This window comes from Trichoderma evansii, assembly GCF_050947405.1.
Source record: "Trichoderma evansii strain SZMC 28006 chromosome Unknown GGI43scaffold_2, whole genome shotgun sequence".
NCBI lineage: Eukaryota > Fungi > Ascomycota > Sordariomycetes > Hypocreales > Hypocreaceae > Trichoderma > Trichoderma evansii.
In genome coordinates, this window is record NW_028145204.1 from 2,428,168 (window position 1) to 2,442,738 (window position 14,571).

Consider the following 14,571-nt stretch of genomic DNA (forward strand, 5'->3'; position numbering starts at 1 on the left):
GGACCCAGAACAGAGACAAGAGCTGTAATGCTACTAGCGGGCTCTTCAAAGTGGAGATGACAGCAATGGGGTCTTGCTGCGGCTTTCCTGCACCTCTACCTGCTTGTACAAGTAGCTCGACTGACGTTTCGCTATCCCTGGTCTGGCTCGGCATGGTCGAATCACTGATGGCTCTATCCATGAAAAAAATCTCCATGTACTTGTGGCGCCTCCACCCCCATGCTCGCTCAGAAACCCTTGGCTGTGGGACGGACCATTGGGCTGGCGTGACCATGCGAATGCTTTCGTAGCAGTACTGGGGCTTTCTTCATCGAGACGACAAGGGGCCGGCGTGGCATATTTCAAGACGAAGCTGTGGGCGGCCGAACCGTTAACAGCCAATGCTCCCAGTGTGGCTTGCCATCCTTCGCCAGCCAAAAGCTCTGTTGTGAACCCTTCCATCGCTTCTTTTCTCGTCACTTCTTTTCTCGTCACTTCACTTCCTCTTCCTCTGCTTTATCCTTCATTGTTGGTGCTACGAGTGATTCTTGATATTGTTGAAACCCCCGTCTCTTCAGGCTGCTTCCAAGTCTTCGAGGCTGAATCCGAGATAGAAACTCCAAGGTCTTTCTGATCTCTCGACCGGGAGTTGTAGGACTTGGAGTGCACCTAACTGCCCAAAAGGCACTGATTTTCTCTCTGGGTCAGCGTGATTTGTACAAAGTACAGAGTAGTGTAGTCTGCTCTGCGGTGGTACTTGCCTCACCGAGACTTCACTTTTGTTCAGGTAAGCAGTTCCTTCCCTGGCATCGCCTCTCAATTCCAAGTCCCAGCTTCAGCCTTTCCTTTCTGCCTTATCCCGATTGTTTTCTTGGCTTGTGGCTTCCTATTTCACTTCTTTCACTCTCGCATTCTCGATTGCTCGAATTACGCCCCTCATCCTTCCTTGCCTGACCTCCCGCTCGAATCTCCCAATACGCGAGTGCCACCAAGAGGAGACTGCACGCAATCTGAGATCCGCGGGCCAGAAGACTTTTGAGATTCATCGAACACCCGGATCCCACGAGAGCGGATTGCAGCCTCTCGAAAGCTGGGCGTTGAGTCGTGGAATGCCCCCCTAGAGGCAGTTCGGCATTCAATTCCCCTCTTTCCCCTCCTCTTGTGGAGGCAAGAAAACTGTATAACGGGCAGATTCCTGGCTGGGCCATCTGATCACTCGATATCTCATAATTACCATAAATATCCACCGACGGGATTCTATATTTCTTTATTGCATCGAGAAGACGCTTCCCGTCACTTGAGCTAACTTTGATAGCAATACATACGTCTGAACTGAGCTGAGAGTCTAACCGAATCACCCGTTTCAGCTGACGTTTTGACTGCGTAATACTAAGCAGATTTTTCGTTGGATATTGGCTTGTTCGATCTATTGGGAACGAGTTTATATCTTCGATCGAAATATCTTTGATAGACCGTCTAAGGCCTTCCTAGGGTGCCTGGCCACAGCACACAAGCCGTGACAAAGCATTAATATTTCATTTCGCGGGCCGCAACCCTTCGAATCAATCTTTCATCCATCTCGATTCGGTGCCAGGCGAGGAGTTTGTTGAGCTAGATAGAAGAGCGGATTGCATCGTGGACAGTCGGCTCAACCGCCCGCCGTCCCCTCCTATTCTGCAGCCGGATCTCTATCCGAATTATTTACCACCGATTATCATTGGGGCTGTTTGGGTATCAATCCCAGCCGGTCCCCAACTACACCACGGTCGCCCTGGCGAACTCATCCGTAGACGTGCGGCAACAGGCGCTGCCTCGAGTCAAGGACAGCCCTGATCCTGCCACCGACTCCTCTGGGGCTACGACGCCAAACTCCCCCAGTACGCCAACTACTCCCTCGTGGCTATCTAAGACCCTATCCCGTATCAAGTCTCCCAAAATCAACAATTTGCGATTCTTGCTTGGAAACGAAAGGAGTCGATGCACTGATCCTCGAGATCAGGAGTGCGCAGGTGATCGGGCCTCAATGTCGCAAAGGGGACCTGGCCATCGCTCGCCCTCTCGTCTCTCTTCGAGATCTCCTGTTAGTAATGAACAAGTCCCCTTCTCTCAGTTCAAGTCGCAACGGTATGAAACAACTGGGGCCTCCCCTGAGATTGGCCGTGCTGCTCAGCATTCAGCCAAGTCCTTTGGAGTCCATAATATCTTGAACCCGCCCGAGGTACATTCCATGGGCTCTGATCCCAGAGGAAGACCATCTTCACGAGCAAGGGAAGCAGAACCTGTCTACCCAGCATCTTCGACTCCTTATGGTGTACCGCGTCCTTATTTCTCTGGCCATGCCGATACCGGCTCCGTACCAACGACTCCAGTTACCGCAGGTGTGGTGCCTGCAGGCAGACATCCGATATCCGAACGAAACTCTCCATCGACAGCGTACCCTTTCCCTATAATGGATAATCCGAGGAAGATACTCAGCCCCAGGGCTCCCCGAATGTCGAGTCTGGGCCAGAATCACTCTCCAAGAGACCTTGATCCGCGACAACCTTTGGCTCCCAGCATGCTTCCCACAAAACGACCTTATGAGCAGGACACTCCCGATGAACCCAGGCATGCTCCTGGACTTCAACAGTCGTCAGGAATCGCGTCTGGTCCGCATACCCCGATGGTAACTCCACCAAGATCTCTTTCTCAGCCTTTGGCCCGCCCCTTGGATGCCCCTTATGTACAGCCACCGACAATCCCACCGCCAGGAGAACTTCAGAGTCGATCACATGGATTGCAGCATACATCTTCGCAACTGCAGCATGGAATCGCCGGTATGTCCACTAGTCGACCGCTTTCGGAAACAGGAGGTTCCCTAACCGAGGGAACATCGACATGGCCAGATATATTGCGCCGACAGGCAGGTTCGTTTGTTGGGATGGAATCCCAACAGGCTTACATGACTTTGCCAGGTAGTGATACGCCGATCCCCGTTCAAGTAGACTACTCCCAGGCATCAAAGAAAGCGGACGAAAAGAGACAACGAAATGCAAAAGCCTCGACACGCCATCGTAGAAAGAAGAAGACCTTACAGGAGGAGAACATGAAGCACCTGCAGGAACTGAAGGAAGAGCGACAGCAGATGCTGCAGCAAATAGAGGAACTCGAAAATCAGCGGGACTTTTACAGGAGCGATCGCAATCGGCTTAGAGATGTTGTGGCCCGGACGCCAGCAGTGAGCAACCATGCAGCCGGGCCACCCAGCCCGGTTCTATCGAAGAGTATCAGCTTTGTGGATAGAAGCCCCCTAATGCAGTCTCATCACATTCCCACTCCTACTCAAGGTTATCTGAGCGAAGTATCATCAGCAGAGCGCCCCGTACCAATTCGGCGCACCGACGATCGTCCAGATTTTTCGCCTCCGATGTATGGTGCTCAGCCGCACGGCCTTCCGTCGATGCATAACCAAGCTTATGGCGCACCTCCGCCAAGGCCCTCATCTGCAACTTCTTCAACCAGCGGAGAGAGATTGCCGCCGTTACGAGTGATGGAGGGACCGCCTCCAGCCATGTCCGGACTGGTCCCCGGGCAACCTCAAGAACAAGACTTGAGAACTGGGCAGTGGAGAGCAGCTCAGCCATCCCACCTAGAGACTGGTTGGGCAACTGCGCCAAGAAAGCACCAAGATAGCACCCGCTGGTAGCAATATTCAGCTGCCTGCTGTGCGACTTCGAACATGGCTCTCCTCCTGAAATTATGTTTGTGCTAGCATCGGCAATGATGCAGCACCCCCAGACCAATCTCACCCATACTTATAATATTTCATCACTTCCATATGACTAATTTTCTTCTTTGGATTTGGACACAGCATTTAAAAACTTTTTTTTTTTGGGGAGTTTCTGGCTTGTACCAGCGCAAATACAATCTACGTCGGGCGACCGACACTTCTGATTTTACGCATAGTAATTCGCCTTTACCATACTATTCCTTTCTTTAATAACACTCTTGATACTATCATTTTATTTATTGCTGTTTTCCGGTTAACCAAGCGACCGGCCTCTATCTATGCTTGCTTAATCTATCTGTGGACTTGAGACAGCGGAAGGCTTCTTCTCTCTTCCTCGCTCTTATGAGAATGATTCGCTCAACCACAAAAAAAGTTGAAAATAAAATAGATCGAGTTGAATGAATCAACTCTTTGATTCAATACTGCATTCGTTTGTCTATCTGTTTATCTGTTATGAAATGTTTGCCCTGAAGGGTGTCCACCTACGATCAGCGAAGAGATACCCCTAGTGGATCAATGCTACACACGGAAGAATACTTTTAAAAAATTAGAAAATAATAAAATTGGGGAGAGTTTGGGTCATAGTATTCAATGAAGGCTAGGCTATTCACTCATTATATGCCACCATTTGCTCTTATATGTCTTTGAAATTTGGTTCTACTCTAGCTATAGGAATAAGGTAGATATATAATCAGATTTGTGAAATTTTATTTTTCCGAAAATAGTGAAAGTATCTCTCGCATCTATTTAGGCACAGGAGAAGCCAGTCAATTCAGCAGAATACTGAATTGACTAATAGAGAATAAATTGCGTAGGAAGTTGCTAGAGATAGGATGAGTATGCCTGTGCTTTAGATCTCTTATATGGGTAGCCAAAAAACAACACAACATGGTCAAAAAGAAAAAGAAAAAGTGCGCAGTAGAAAAAAAACGTGTTTATTCTTACCTTGACAGCCACTTGAAGAAAATCCTATGATATCGTGAAGTTCTAGTTCTGCTCGAAGCAGGTTAGATTTGCCGCAGTCCAGCATGGCACGTACCATATTATATCGGAGACAACAGATCCGATCTCCGAATAGTGGGGCGATAGCTAATATTCAAACGTACCTTGAATATTAGAGTAGCTTCAACCTAGCTCTGGATACCTACTATAGAGCTGGATGAACCATTGTGTTTTATCAAGTTCATAGCAACTGCGACTTTGAGTAAATGTGAAGTCCAAATTAAGGCCTTCTTTTTGTTTGATTATGCAAGGTATCACGCATTAGAGAACCATTCAAGATGTTAAGGAGATGCACAGCAGTAGCAAAGCTGATGAAGCCTGCTCCAAATGCTGTCCATCGACTGGGCTTTATTCGGCAGTTTAGCCATTCTCAACGGTTGTCATCGTCCCATCTAGAAACTGAACTAACCGCACCAAATGGAACAAGATGGAACCAGCCCTTGGGTTTATTTATCAACAACCAATTTACTGAAAGTGTTAGAGGGGATAAGCTTACTACCACCAATCCATAGTGTGTATTGCCATCTGTTATACTCTTCCTAGATGTGGATGAATGCATTTGCGGGCCCTACTTTGTTTACTGACTCTTTCAATCTGGCGCAGCACAGAACAGGATATCTGCTCTGTATTCGCAGCTGGAGGGCCCGATGTAGACAGAGCAGTTCAAGCTGCTCGTGAAGCACTCAAGCAACCTTCGTGGAAGCTACTGTCAGGGACTGAGCGGGGCCATTTGATGAACCAGTTGGCAGACTTAGTAGACGAGCATGGAGAAACACTTGCTGCCATCGAGACGCTCGACAATGGCAAGCCGCTATCCATATCACGAAGCTACGATGTCCCGCAGTTCTCCGAGGTGCTCCGCTATTACGCTGGATGGGCAGATAAAAACCAAGGTTCGGTGATTGATATTGGAACGAAGAAGATGGCCTACACAGTTAAGCACCCTGTCGGCGTATGCGGCCAGATAATCCCCTGGAATTATCCCCTTGACACGGCAGCGTGGAAACTTGGCCCTGCCCTATCGTGCGGAAACACGGTAGTGCTCAAACTGGCAGAGCAGACACCATTATCCATGCTTTACATGGCGCAACTCATACGTGAAGCGGGCTTTCCACCAGGAGTTATCAACATCATCAGCGGACGTGGTGGAGAGGCTGGCGCTGCTCTGGCGCGTCATCCGGAAGTGGATAAAATTTCCTTTACTGGTAGCACAGCGACAGGTAAAGAAGTGATGCGCATGGCAGCCGATACACTAAAAGCCGTAACTCTCGAGACGGGAGGCAAGTCACCGCTGATTGTGTTTGACGACGCGAATCTGGAGCAGGCTGTGAGATGGGCACACGAGGGAGTCATGGCCAACCAAGGGCAAATGTGCACGGCAACATCACGGCTGTTAGTGCAAGATGGAATCTACGATAGTTTCGTGGAGAGATTCAAGGCTTTTACGGAAGAGACTTCAATCCTGGGAGACCCATTTGACTCCAAGACATATCAAGGGCCCCAGATCAGCAAGGCGCACGCAGAACGCATCGTATCCTACATATCATCGGCACAGATTGCTGGTACTGAAGTCTTTCATCCTCGCGGGAAATTGCCCTCAAAGGGCTTCTTCGTTCCACCGACTATCCTTACAAATGTCGACACCAACGCAGCAGCCTTTCAGGAGGAGATATTCGGTCCAGTAGCAGCAATTGCGCGATTCAAAAGCGAAGAAGAAGCCATAGAAATCTCCAATGCGACTAGGTATGGGCTTGCGGGCGCAGTTTTCACAAAAGATCTGGGAAGAGCACATCGCGTGGCTCGGGAGCTGGAAGCGGGAATGGTGTGGGTGAATAGCAGCAATGATTCCGATACAAGAGTTCCGTTTGGAGGAGTGAAGGAGAGCGGGTTTGGAAGAGAGCTCGGTGAAGATGGATTGAAGGGATATTATACTGTTAAAGCGGTGTTTGTGAACTTGACGGATGAGTGAGTTGGATGCGAGTATAAACGAAGCTTGGAAATGTATTTGGCAGCACCTATTCGTACGCACTGTCTTATTCACCGTCGACTATTTGGCCAATTCAAGATAATGACCGGGTATAAATGGAAATGCTTGTTAAGTTATAGAGGAATTCGGCCCGACAGAAATAGCCACTACTAATGCTATTATTGCTAAGTTGGTGGTATGTAGTTGATTTTAATGCGGCTGCTAACAATTGAAGGTGGAGGTACGGAGGTACCAAGTACTAAATCCATGCCGCTAAACCATCCCTGTCAGCTGCAGCTCCCAGCTATCATCCCCCGCCAAATCTCGCCGAGCTCCCGCCATTCGACTATCTGGCCACAAACTTCAGCCTCGTGCATTCGTCGCTGGAATCATCTCGATGGCTCCCTAAACCTGAACGCGCCCAATTCTCAATCAACGGCCGTCCGCTACTTCTTTTTGTCCTGCTTGTATCGCACTCTTCCCTTTCTTTTGGACTTGGCGAAAGAAGCGAATAAACAATCCACACGACCGCGATACCTAACCCTGACATCATCGATCACCATGGCGCTGCCATTCCCCCAAGCCAACATAAAGCTCGACTATCCGTTGTACGCAGTCAGCTTTGATCCTCAAGATGCGAATCGTTTAGTTGTCGGCGGAGGAGGTGGTGCTGGGCGCTCTGGCGTGGCCAACAAGATTGTGCGTGACTCTCTGTGGTACCTTGTGCAATAGCTTGTCTAGCCTTGATTGCTAACCATCCTTTTCTCTATAGTCCGTGGTTGAAACCGTTGACCAGGGCGAACTACGAGTAGCTGGAGACATTGCTCTTTCCCGCGATGAAGACTCTGTCATGTCGATCGCCGTTGCCGACAGCGCAGACGACAAGCCGTCCTATGTCTACGCCGGCATCAACTCGAGCCCCAAAGAGATGTCCAAGGGCAAGAATTTCCATCTCCGAACGTTTTCCGTCGAGCAAACCAAGTCGCGAGCCGCCGGTGCTCAGAACCCCGATGTACAGGTCGCAGAGGTGTCTCGAAGCGCCTTCTTCACGAACCCGGATGCCGACACTTACCAACCCGTACTTCGCATCTCTGGATCCATTGGCGCTGCCGCCACACGCATGTGCAAGGAGCCTCAGCTGTCTATTTTTGATGCTTCGGGGCCGAAACCTAAGTCCAAGGGTGTCTTAGCGTTGGAAAATGATGCAGAGGATCTGGATATTATTCAAGCCGAAGACGGAGAGTACTTGCTTGCTTACTGCCACAAGTACGAGCTATACCTGGTCAAGATTGGCAAGAAGAACAGCGATCCAGAGCTCATTTTCACAATGACAGATGACCACGGCGAACTGGCTGCGTTCCGCTCGATTCGATTTGTGACACCCAGCTTTATTCTTGCCGCTGCCAATCTACCAAAGTCAAGCGGTGTTATCCTCCAGGGATTCCGATTGCCAACCCCAGGCCACAACAAGGCGCGTATATCTGCGACAGTCCGTATCCCGAAGAATATATCTGCAACGGCCCTTGCTGTTGCAAACGCATCGCCACCTGCGTCTCCGTTGACTCCCGTGGGCAACACGCAGTTTGTCATTGCGGTAGCTGGCAACGACTCTTCTATTTACTTTTATAGCATGGATCACAAGGCTCTTGCCTCTATAGAGCTTCTCTCCAACTTAAATCCACTCTACACACTGAAGGATGCCCACAAAGGCGATAATATCACCGGTCTGGCTTTTTCCAATTTCATCCCTCCCAAGCAACACGTCACTCAGCAGTTCCTCAAGCTGGCCAGTATTACCCTCCAGAGTGTCGTCACTGTTCATAGCATCGCTTTGAAGCGACATATTGACGTATCCGCTGGAAAGCCGGTCGATGATACGGCAGCCCGATATGTCACCGCCATGCGTGCCAAGCCGCCTTCCAAGCGACCTGTCGTCGTCACCCTTACTCTTATTATCCTCATCATGGCCGTTATCGGACAGGGTATTATGGAAATGTATGGCATGAGCAAGCCTATCATCAATGCGCAGAAGTTCCTCCCGTCTTGGCATGGCACCTTGCGCGATCCGACCCACCCCCCGGCTGCTTTCAACAAGGACTTTCTCATCTCAAAGCTGGCTGGCAGCGGTGTCAACACCGCAGAGACTCTCGTTATGTGGGAAGCGGACCACCCTATTGTGGATGCTGAAGACAGCCCTGGCGGTACGAAGATCGCCTTGGATGTCCACGATGAAGAAGTCCACGGCCCCGCCAAGACTTGGGACGAATTACCCGCTGCGCAGAAGAATGCCTGGAAGCAGAGGCTGCAGAAGGCAGGCGCGTGGACGCAGAATATGGGCGAGAGCGTGTTCAGGGGCATCTTGTTTGGTGAACTTGCAGGTGCTGTTGGCCATGCTGTGGCGGAAGGGCTGGCTTAAAGGGCCGTTTCCTTTGCGCCTATCCCCTATTTTGTTCTCATTGTAACGATATGTTTAATACGGTGGTTAATCTGGCTTTATGAATGAAGTAGCTGGGAGAAGTTTTAATTAATTGCTAGGCACATCTATTTCTAAGCTAAATTTGGAGGATTTTGGGCAGATAAAGGTCTGGACCCCTTATAACATTTAGTCTCAAAAGAATAGGTCTATAGTGAATCTTTCAACTGTATATGAATACTTAATCTCTTTTCAAAAGCCATCCGTATTCATATCCATGTTGCGCCGCAGTTACCAGGGATATACTTGGCTATATCCATTGCCAATGTCATTTTGATCTCCGGACAGTATTTCCACGTGTGCTCCCTCAGCTTTGGCGATCCCCAAATAGGACTATGGAGAAAAGAACCGCTGCCGCCAATGTGGTATCCCATTGGTTCGTAAAATCCTACTCTCCAGTCATCTACTCCTGGCATATGCTCGCCATCGTCGACTTGCCCAATTCTAGATCTACTTGAACTGCTTGAACTATTCGTAGTCTGTTCTGGCTGCTCACCGTGCATCTCACCAGAGAATGTCAGTGACACGGATCCATTAGCCACTTTGCCGTTGGGATGATGGGCAAGACGTTCGGAGAGCCAAACGTCCTCGGGTTCTGAGTCGTTGGCGCGTCGCTGGTTGCGCAGGATGTCGATGATGCGGCTCACACGCCTCAGCGATAAGCCTCCATTCCCACCCCATTGTCCGCCTGGGTTCCATGGCGCTCCGACCCAGTCGTATTCTAAGAAGTCGTTCAGGTTCAGTCTGCTATTCGCGCAGAGCATAGAGTCTGTTTGGAAGACCAGCAGCCACTCTGCCGGTTGAAGAACAACCTCGTACAGCCAGAGCGTGGTAAGAAATTGGCTGATTTCCTCTTGTCCGTTTGTGCTCATGTTTTCGGGGATATATGTAAGATCAAGCTTGCCAGAGGCAACTTGATGCTGGATGGCGACGGAGCGGTTGACTGAAGCCACAGAAAGGGGGGACCCCATGAAGCGGAACTGCCAATCTGGCGGCACGACGGATATAAAGTGTAGAAGAATTGGTGCTAGAATAGCAGTGGGGCGATTTTCGATGAGGATGGCGACTTTGGAAGCGTTGTATGGATTTTTTCGTGGCCTGTCTGGATACTCAAAGGTGATGCGTGGTATGTATACGGAGACGTTGGAGTTGGAGACGAGGTACGTGAGCGATGGGAGGAAGAGGCTAGTATACAGTTAGATAAAGGTATATGAGAAATATTGAAAGCGTGGACCAACACGATAGCTATCCACAATAACACGAATCGTCTTCGTCTAGAGTTCCAAAGAAATGTCATCGTCCTATTTCGGAGGAATTGAACATAGTGATTGGTGGGCATCCCGTTGAACTAGGCCACTGAGTGTTGTTTAGTGACGTGATGGATGAATGAAGACGGGACAAAACATTGGGCCCATATGAAGTGCAATTTGCTTTCTTTTTATTATTTCCATTGGCAATTGCTGATAGTAGTTCGAAATCTTTGATCCTTCAGAGTCGATTAGCAGGCGACATGTTGAAGTAAGTACGTATATCGATCCTTCCCAATATGGGTGCTTGAAGAACTCTATCTTCACCGCCTGAATCAATTTATAGGCAGGCAATAGTATGGAAAATAATAGGTAACTACATTGTTACTATTTGATTGCTTCAATCTTGCTCTCTAAGCCAGTTCGACTGTCGCAATAAGAGCTTTTCTGACTGCATCAGCACCCAACCATCGCTATCACCATGTCTGGATTCAACAGCTCAGGAATTCTCTCCGTCGCCCCTGCTAGGCTCTTCTTTCCAATCCTCTTGATCTTCATGTAGGTTAAATATTAGCTTCCAGCTTCGAATTCAGTCTTCAATCAGAATTCAACTGCTAAGACATCTGCCTCTAGGTGGTATCTGGGTCGTTTACACTCTCAATATGAACCCGTCATCGCATCCAATTTCTCATCCAGGCTTGAAGAAGCACGAAAAATGATTCCCAATGTGAAGTTAGACTGGCCAATTCCACTCACCAAAGACCCTCGCGCCGCTTATAACTCGTCTAAACTTGCTCTTCTCATCGAAGCCAGGCCTTTACCTCACCTATCCCCTCTCATATTACACATGACAACGGTGGTGCCACCCGACTGGCGATTCCTCCTTATTGGTTCGCGTGAGAGTATTCACAGCGTCAGTCAAGCTTACTCGATCAAGCACCAGCAGGTCATTGGCAAGCTGGATTTGATAGAACTTCCTCCTCCCTGGAGCATCGCCAGTAAAGAGGACGTTTTCAGGCTGCTTACCGATTCGAGATTTTATGATGAGTTCCTGCCAGATATAGAGTGGATTTTAAAATATGAGCATGACAGCATTCTATGCGCAAACTCAGAGACAAGTTTGAATGACTGGCTTGATTGGGATTGGACAGGTGCTTCGCGGTGTGTGCTTGATCCTATCTTGTAAAAGCTGCATTCATTTCTGACGTAACACGCACGGTATAGAATTGATGACGGCCGTTTCTCCGGCAATGGTGGCCTCTCTCTCCGACGAGTATCAGTGATTAAACAGATTCTCAGCTTTCAAGTACGCTTCAACGATTCAGAACCGGAAGATGAGTGGTTCGGAAAACGTCTATGGGTGCTGCCTGGAGCTAAAGTGGCATCTGAGCTGGATGGTGCCATTGCTGTTGAAGGTGTCGACATGGAGAGGCCTATGGGCTATCACATTCGTGAGGGTGGGCTAAATTTGAACGAAGAGATATGGGGGGCCGCAGCTCGTCGAAAGGAGATACTCGAATACTGTCCGGAGCTAAGCATGATTATCGATATGAAACTAGAGCGGGAGAGATGTCCAGATGATAATGGCAATGGGGATAGAAGACTCTCTGATGTTGAGGTAGTAACCACTGTTTTGGAGGAAAATGGAGATGCCAAGGCGATGTTGAATGATCTCGAGGTTACAGTGCAACCGCCACAACCTCCTCCTTTGCCTCAGCCTTGGAAAGCTTCAATAACCACAGTAGCGGCTTCGATCACTACAGTAGGAGCGTCTGTCACCACGGTTGGAGGACCTCTACGTACTGGTATAGATTAGAGTTGGTGAGATTATCATCCGTTCATATACGCAGCTCATGAACGGTTTTACAGTAAAATAGTCTCAAGCAACGAATACACTATGAAAGGTGATGCGTCTTATTGACTTGATGGCCTGAGCGTGGAAGATATCCTCTGATAGAATATAGAGATCAACTATATCTACCAGGGATGATCAACTTAGGGTAAATGGAGGCGAGTCTACTGTAAATGAAAGTAGTATTGTTGTTCAATCAATCTAGCCATTCCTTTAAATCCAATAAGTGCATTTCTCCATAAGCCAAATGAAAGGAAACTATTTATGTAGATGTAATATAAGTCTAGAATATCTTGAATTGATCGCAATCGCATTGCCAGTTTACCCAAAATAAAAGACTGTCAGTCATCTTGATTCGGCTCCCAGTAGATTACCAGCCTCATCCTAACCGGTAGATGTTGTCTCTCTAAGCTGACGCGCAATTTTACACGACTTTTCAACATGATATCGCAGTTTATAACGTCTTTTGAAAGGGACCCTGAATTTCTCGCACTCTTGGTGGGGACAGGGATATTTTCCCAGTTCATGTACCTCCTTTCTGTGGCGTGCATAGCTATCAGATCTCGAATTGGTGAAATCGCTGGGGCAATCAGGACATATTATACGTGATAAGAGATCGGGCCGGATAGAAGAGAGGCCCAGATTAGACTGGCCCGCATCATGGTGCTCGGGTATATTCTCTAGGAAATATACTGAAACGGTAGTTGCCGTGGTGCCACCTATATAGCTGGCTGCATCTGACTCAACCTGGCTATTGTATTGGCTGGTGGCACTCTGGCCTGGAGTAGTGGCAGACTGAGATGAACCTATCAAACCATCCAGCCGGATAGTTCATGGTTAGCAGCTAGTAGAGACAATTGAGGTTTAGCCGTGCGTACCACTTGCATCAGAGATTTGCTCTTGTTCCGGGAATGGCTCGTGCCAGGTTCCAATTCCTGCATTCTCGAAGTTGAATTCGGTGTCTTCGATAACCCCTTCGAACTCAAGTTCGAGTTCTGAAACAGAGTTTTCGAAGCGAGACCCAATCCCTGCAGTAGTCCCTTCGAAGTCAATGTCGATCCCCGCAATAGTGCTGTCTGAAAATTGGTCATCTCCGAAAGGGATAGATCCATGGTGAAGATATCCGTCTGGTTCAGCTGCGGGGAAGTCTTGAAACATTTCTTCTTCGGCCATGATTGTGGAACAGGTTGAACTGCTCAAGAAGTTTGCGAAGAAGTTTGCAAAGAAGGAAGCTTGACGAGGCCGAGATATTATGTGTCGATGTTGAGATTACAGCATTAATGAGCGTCCACCGCCAAAAACGATGCAAGTATCAACAGGCTGAAAAAGAGTTTGGTATTACAATTAATATAAAATCATGGTGGTGCGTCGCTGGTTGGCTTCAATAGACCAAATGCAGAATATAAAGAATAAATAGACGAAATTTAATTGGGATTGAGATTGAGATTGTTGGAGGGAAATGCTATATTGATGCTCGCACTGTTGCGAAATATAGAGGTAGCTCATAGTATGCAGGGTGATGCAGGGTGGTGGAGATAATATACACCACCATGCCGTTGTTGGTCGGTATCGATAGTCGTTTGGCCAGTATATAATTGATGACGTAGAAGTACAACGGGGATAAAAACCTTGTATGGACTGAACACATGTATTGAGCGCCTTCAGAGGCAATCTGTATTCTAAAATGGTATTATACTTGTACTTTATTAGGTTTCCAACTGCTTTGTGGTTCTTCCATCGCCAACTTCAGGAGTTGCGCGGCTGAAGATAGAGGACCAACCAGCTGTCGGAATCCTATGGACCAATAGATATTGGCGGATAATATCTCGGTAAAGATCCCCAGGAACAAGCGCCTAAAAGAGCAAGCGATCTTGAGAAGATTGGCATCGATACATCAATTACGAACATCACCTTTGCGTAATCTCATCTTCATTTCTTCTTTTTCTTTATCGCTCATCATGAGAAAGCAGAAGAAAGTGGTACTTTTGGAGTTGAAGACTGTATCGGCTCTTAAAATGAAGTACTGGCTGTCAATGCTGAAGCAGAAGCTACCTGGGTATATACAATTTGGAGCCAAAAGCTTGCAAACGCGACACAGCTGCTACTGAGACTCGCTCAAACTCTGATAAAACGAATTAGTAAATCTTTAAAATATCTCAACGATAAATTAGAGTGATGTGACGCTTTAGAGAGGTTGAAACTTTGTATCAATTCTATAAACGTGGGTGATTTGCAAGTCTTCTCTTTCGAATCAAATGGTTCAATTAAGCACCTTCAGGCAAT

The 14,571-nt window shown here is 48.1% G+C and overlaps 5 protein-coding genes across 5 annotated transcripts; 3 read left to right on the forward strand and 2 right to left on the reverse strand.

Annotated features, from left to right (window-relative positions):
• Positions 1–380: 380 nt before the first annotated feature.
• Positions 381–3,664, forward strand: GGI43DRAFT_420516 (bZIP transcription factor; the record flags this gene model as incomplete). Its single annotated transcript, XM_083207828.1, has 2 exons — positions 381–427; positions 1,660–3,664. The coding sequence occupies 2 exons, from the start codon at positions 381–383 to the stop codon at positions 3,662–3,664; spliced, it is 2,052 nt and encodes a 683-aa protein (XP_083065304.1).
• A 1,364-nt stretch (positions 3,665–5,028) lies between these two features.
• Positions 5,029–9,132, forward strand: GGI43DRAFT_420517 (Sar family guanine nucleotide exchange factor SEC12; the record flags this gene model as incomplete). The annotated part of the gene is made up of 5 exons (XM_083207829.1): positions 5,029–5,261; positions 5,354–6,715; positions 7,084–7,157; positions 7,225–7,415; positions 7,489–9,132. The coding sequence occupies 5 exons, from the start codon at positions 5,029–5,031 to the stop codon at positions 9,130–9,132; spliced, it is 3,504 nt and encodes a 1,167-aa protein (XP_083065305.1).
• Positions 9,133–9,265: 133 nt separating this feature from the next.
• Positions 9,266–10,486, reverse strand: GGI43DRAFT_429703 (uncharacterized protein; the record flags this gene model as incomplete). Its single annotated transcript, XM_083209146.1, has 2 exons — positions 9,266–10,374; positions 10,428–10,486. The coding sequence occupies 2 exons, from the start codon at positions 10,484–10,486 to the stop codon at positions 9,399–9,401; spliced, it is 1,035 nt and encodes a 344-aa protein (XP_083065306.1). The 3' UTR covers positions 9,266–9,398.
• A 431-nt stretch (positions 10,487–10,917) lies between these two features.
• GGI43DRAFT_379837 (uncharacterized protein) lies at positions 10,918–12,252 on the forward strand (the record flags this gene model as incomplete). Its single annotated transcript, XM_083202900.1, has 3 exons — positions 10,918–10,994; positions 11,070–11,597; positions 11,661–12,252. 3 exons carry the CDS (start codon positions 10,918–10,920, stop codon positions 12,250–12,252), a joined length of 1,197 nt encoding a protein of 398 aa, XP_083065307.1.
• A 201-nt stretch (positions 12,253–12,453) lies between these two features.
• Positions 12,454–13,761, reverse strand: GGI43DRAFT_394356 (uncharacterized protein). The gene is made up of 2 exons (XM_083204756.1): positions 13,167–13,761; positions 12,454–13,094 (listed from the first exon to the last, which is right to left on the reverse strand). The coding sequence occupies exons 1-2, from the start codon at positions 13,459–13,461 to the stop codon at positions 12,673–12,675; spliced, it is 717 nt and encodes a 238-aa protein (XP_083065308.1). The 5' UTR covers positions 13,462–13,761; the 3' UTR covers positions 12,454–12,672.
• Positions 13,762–14,571: the final 810 nt, after the last annotated feature.

What these genes read in the sequence shown, in the direction of transcription:
- GGI43DRAFT_394356 (XM_083204756.1), bottom strand. Translation starts at nt 13,461, where the DNA reads ATGGCCGAAGAAGAAATGTTTCAAGACTTCCCCGCAGCTGAACCAGAC. An exon ending in GCAAATCTCTGATGCAAGTG is followed by an intron (nt 13,095 to 13,166) that starts GTACGCACGGCT and finishes ATGGTTTGATAG; the next exon opens with GTTCATCTCAGTCTGCCACT.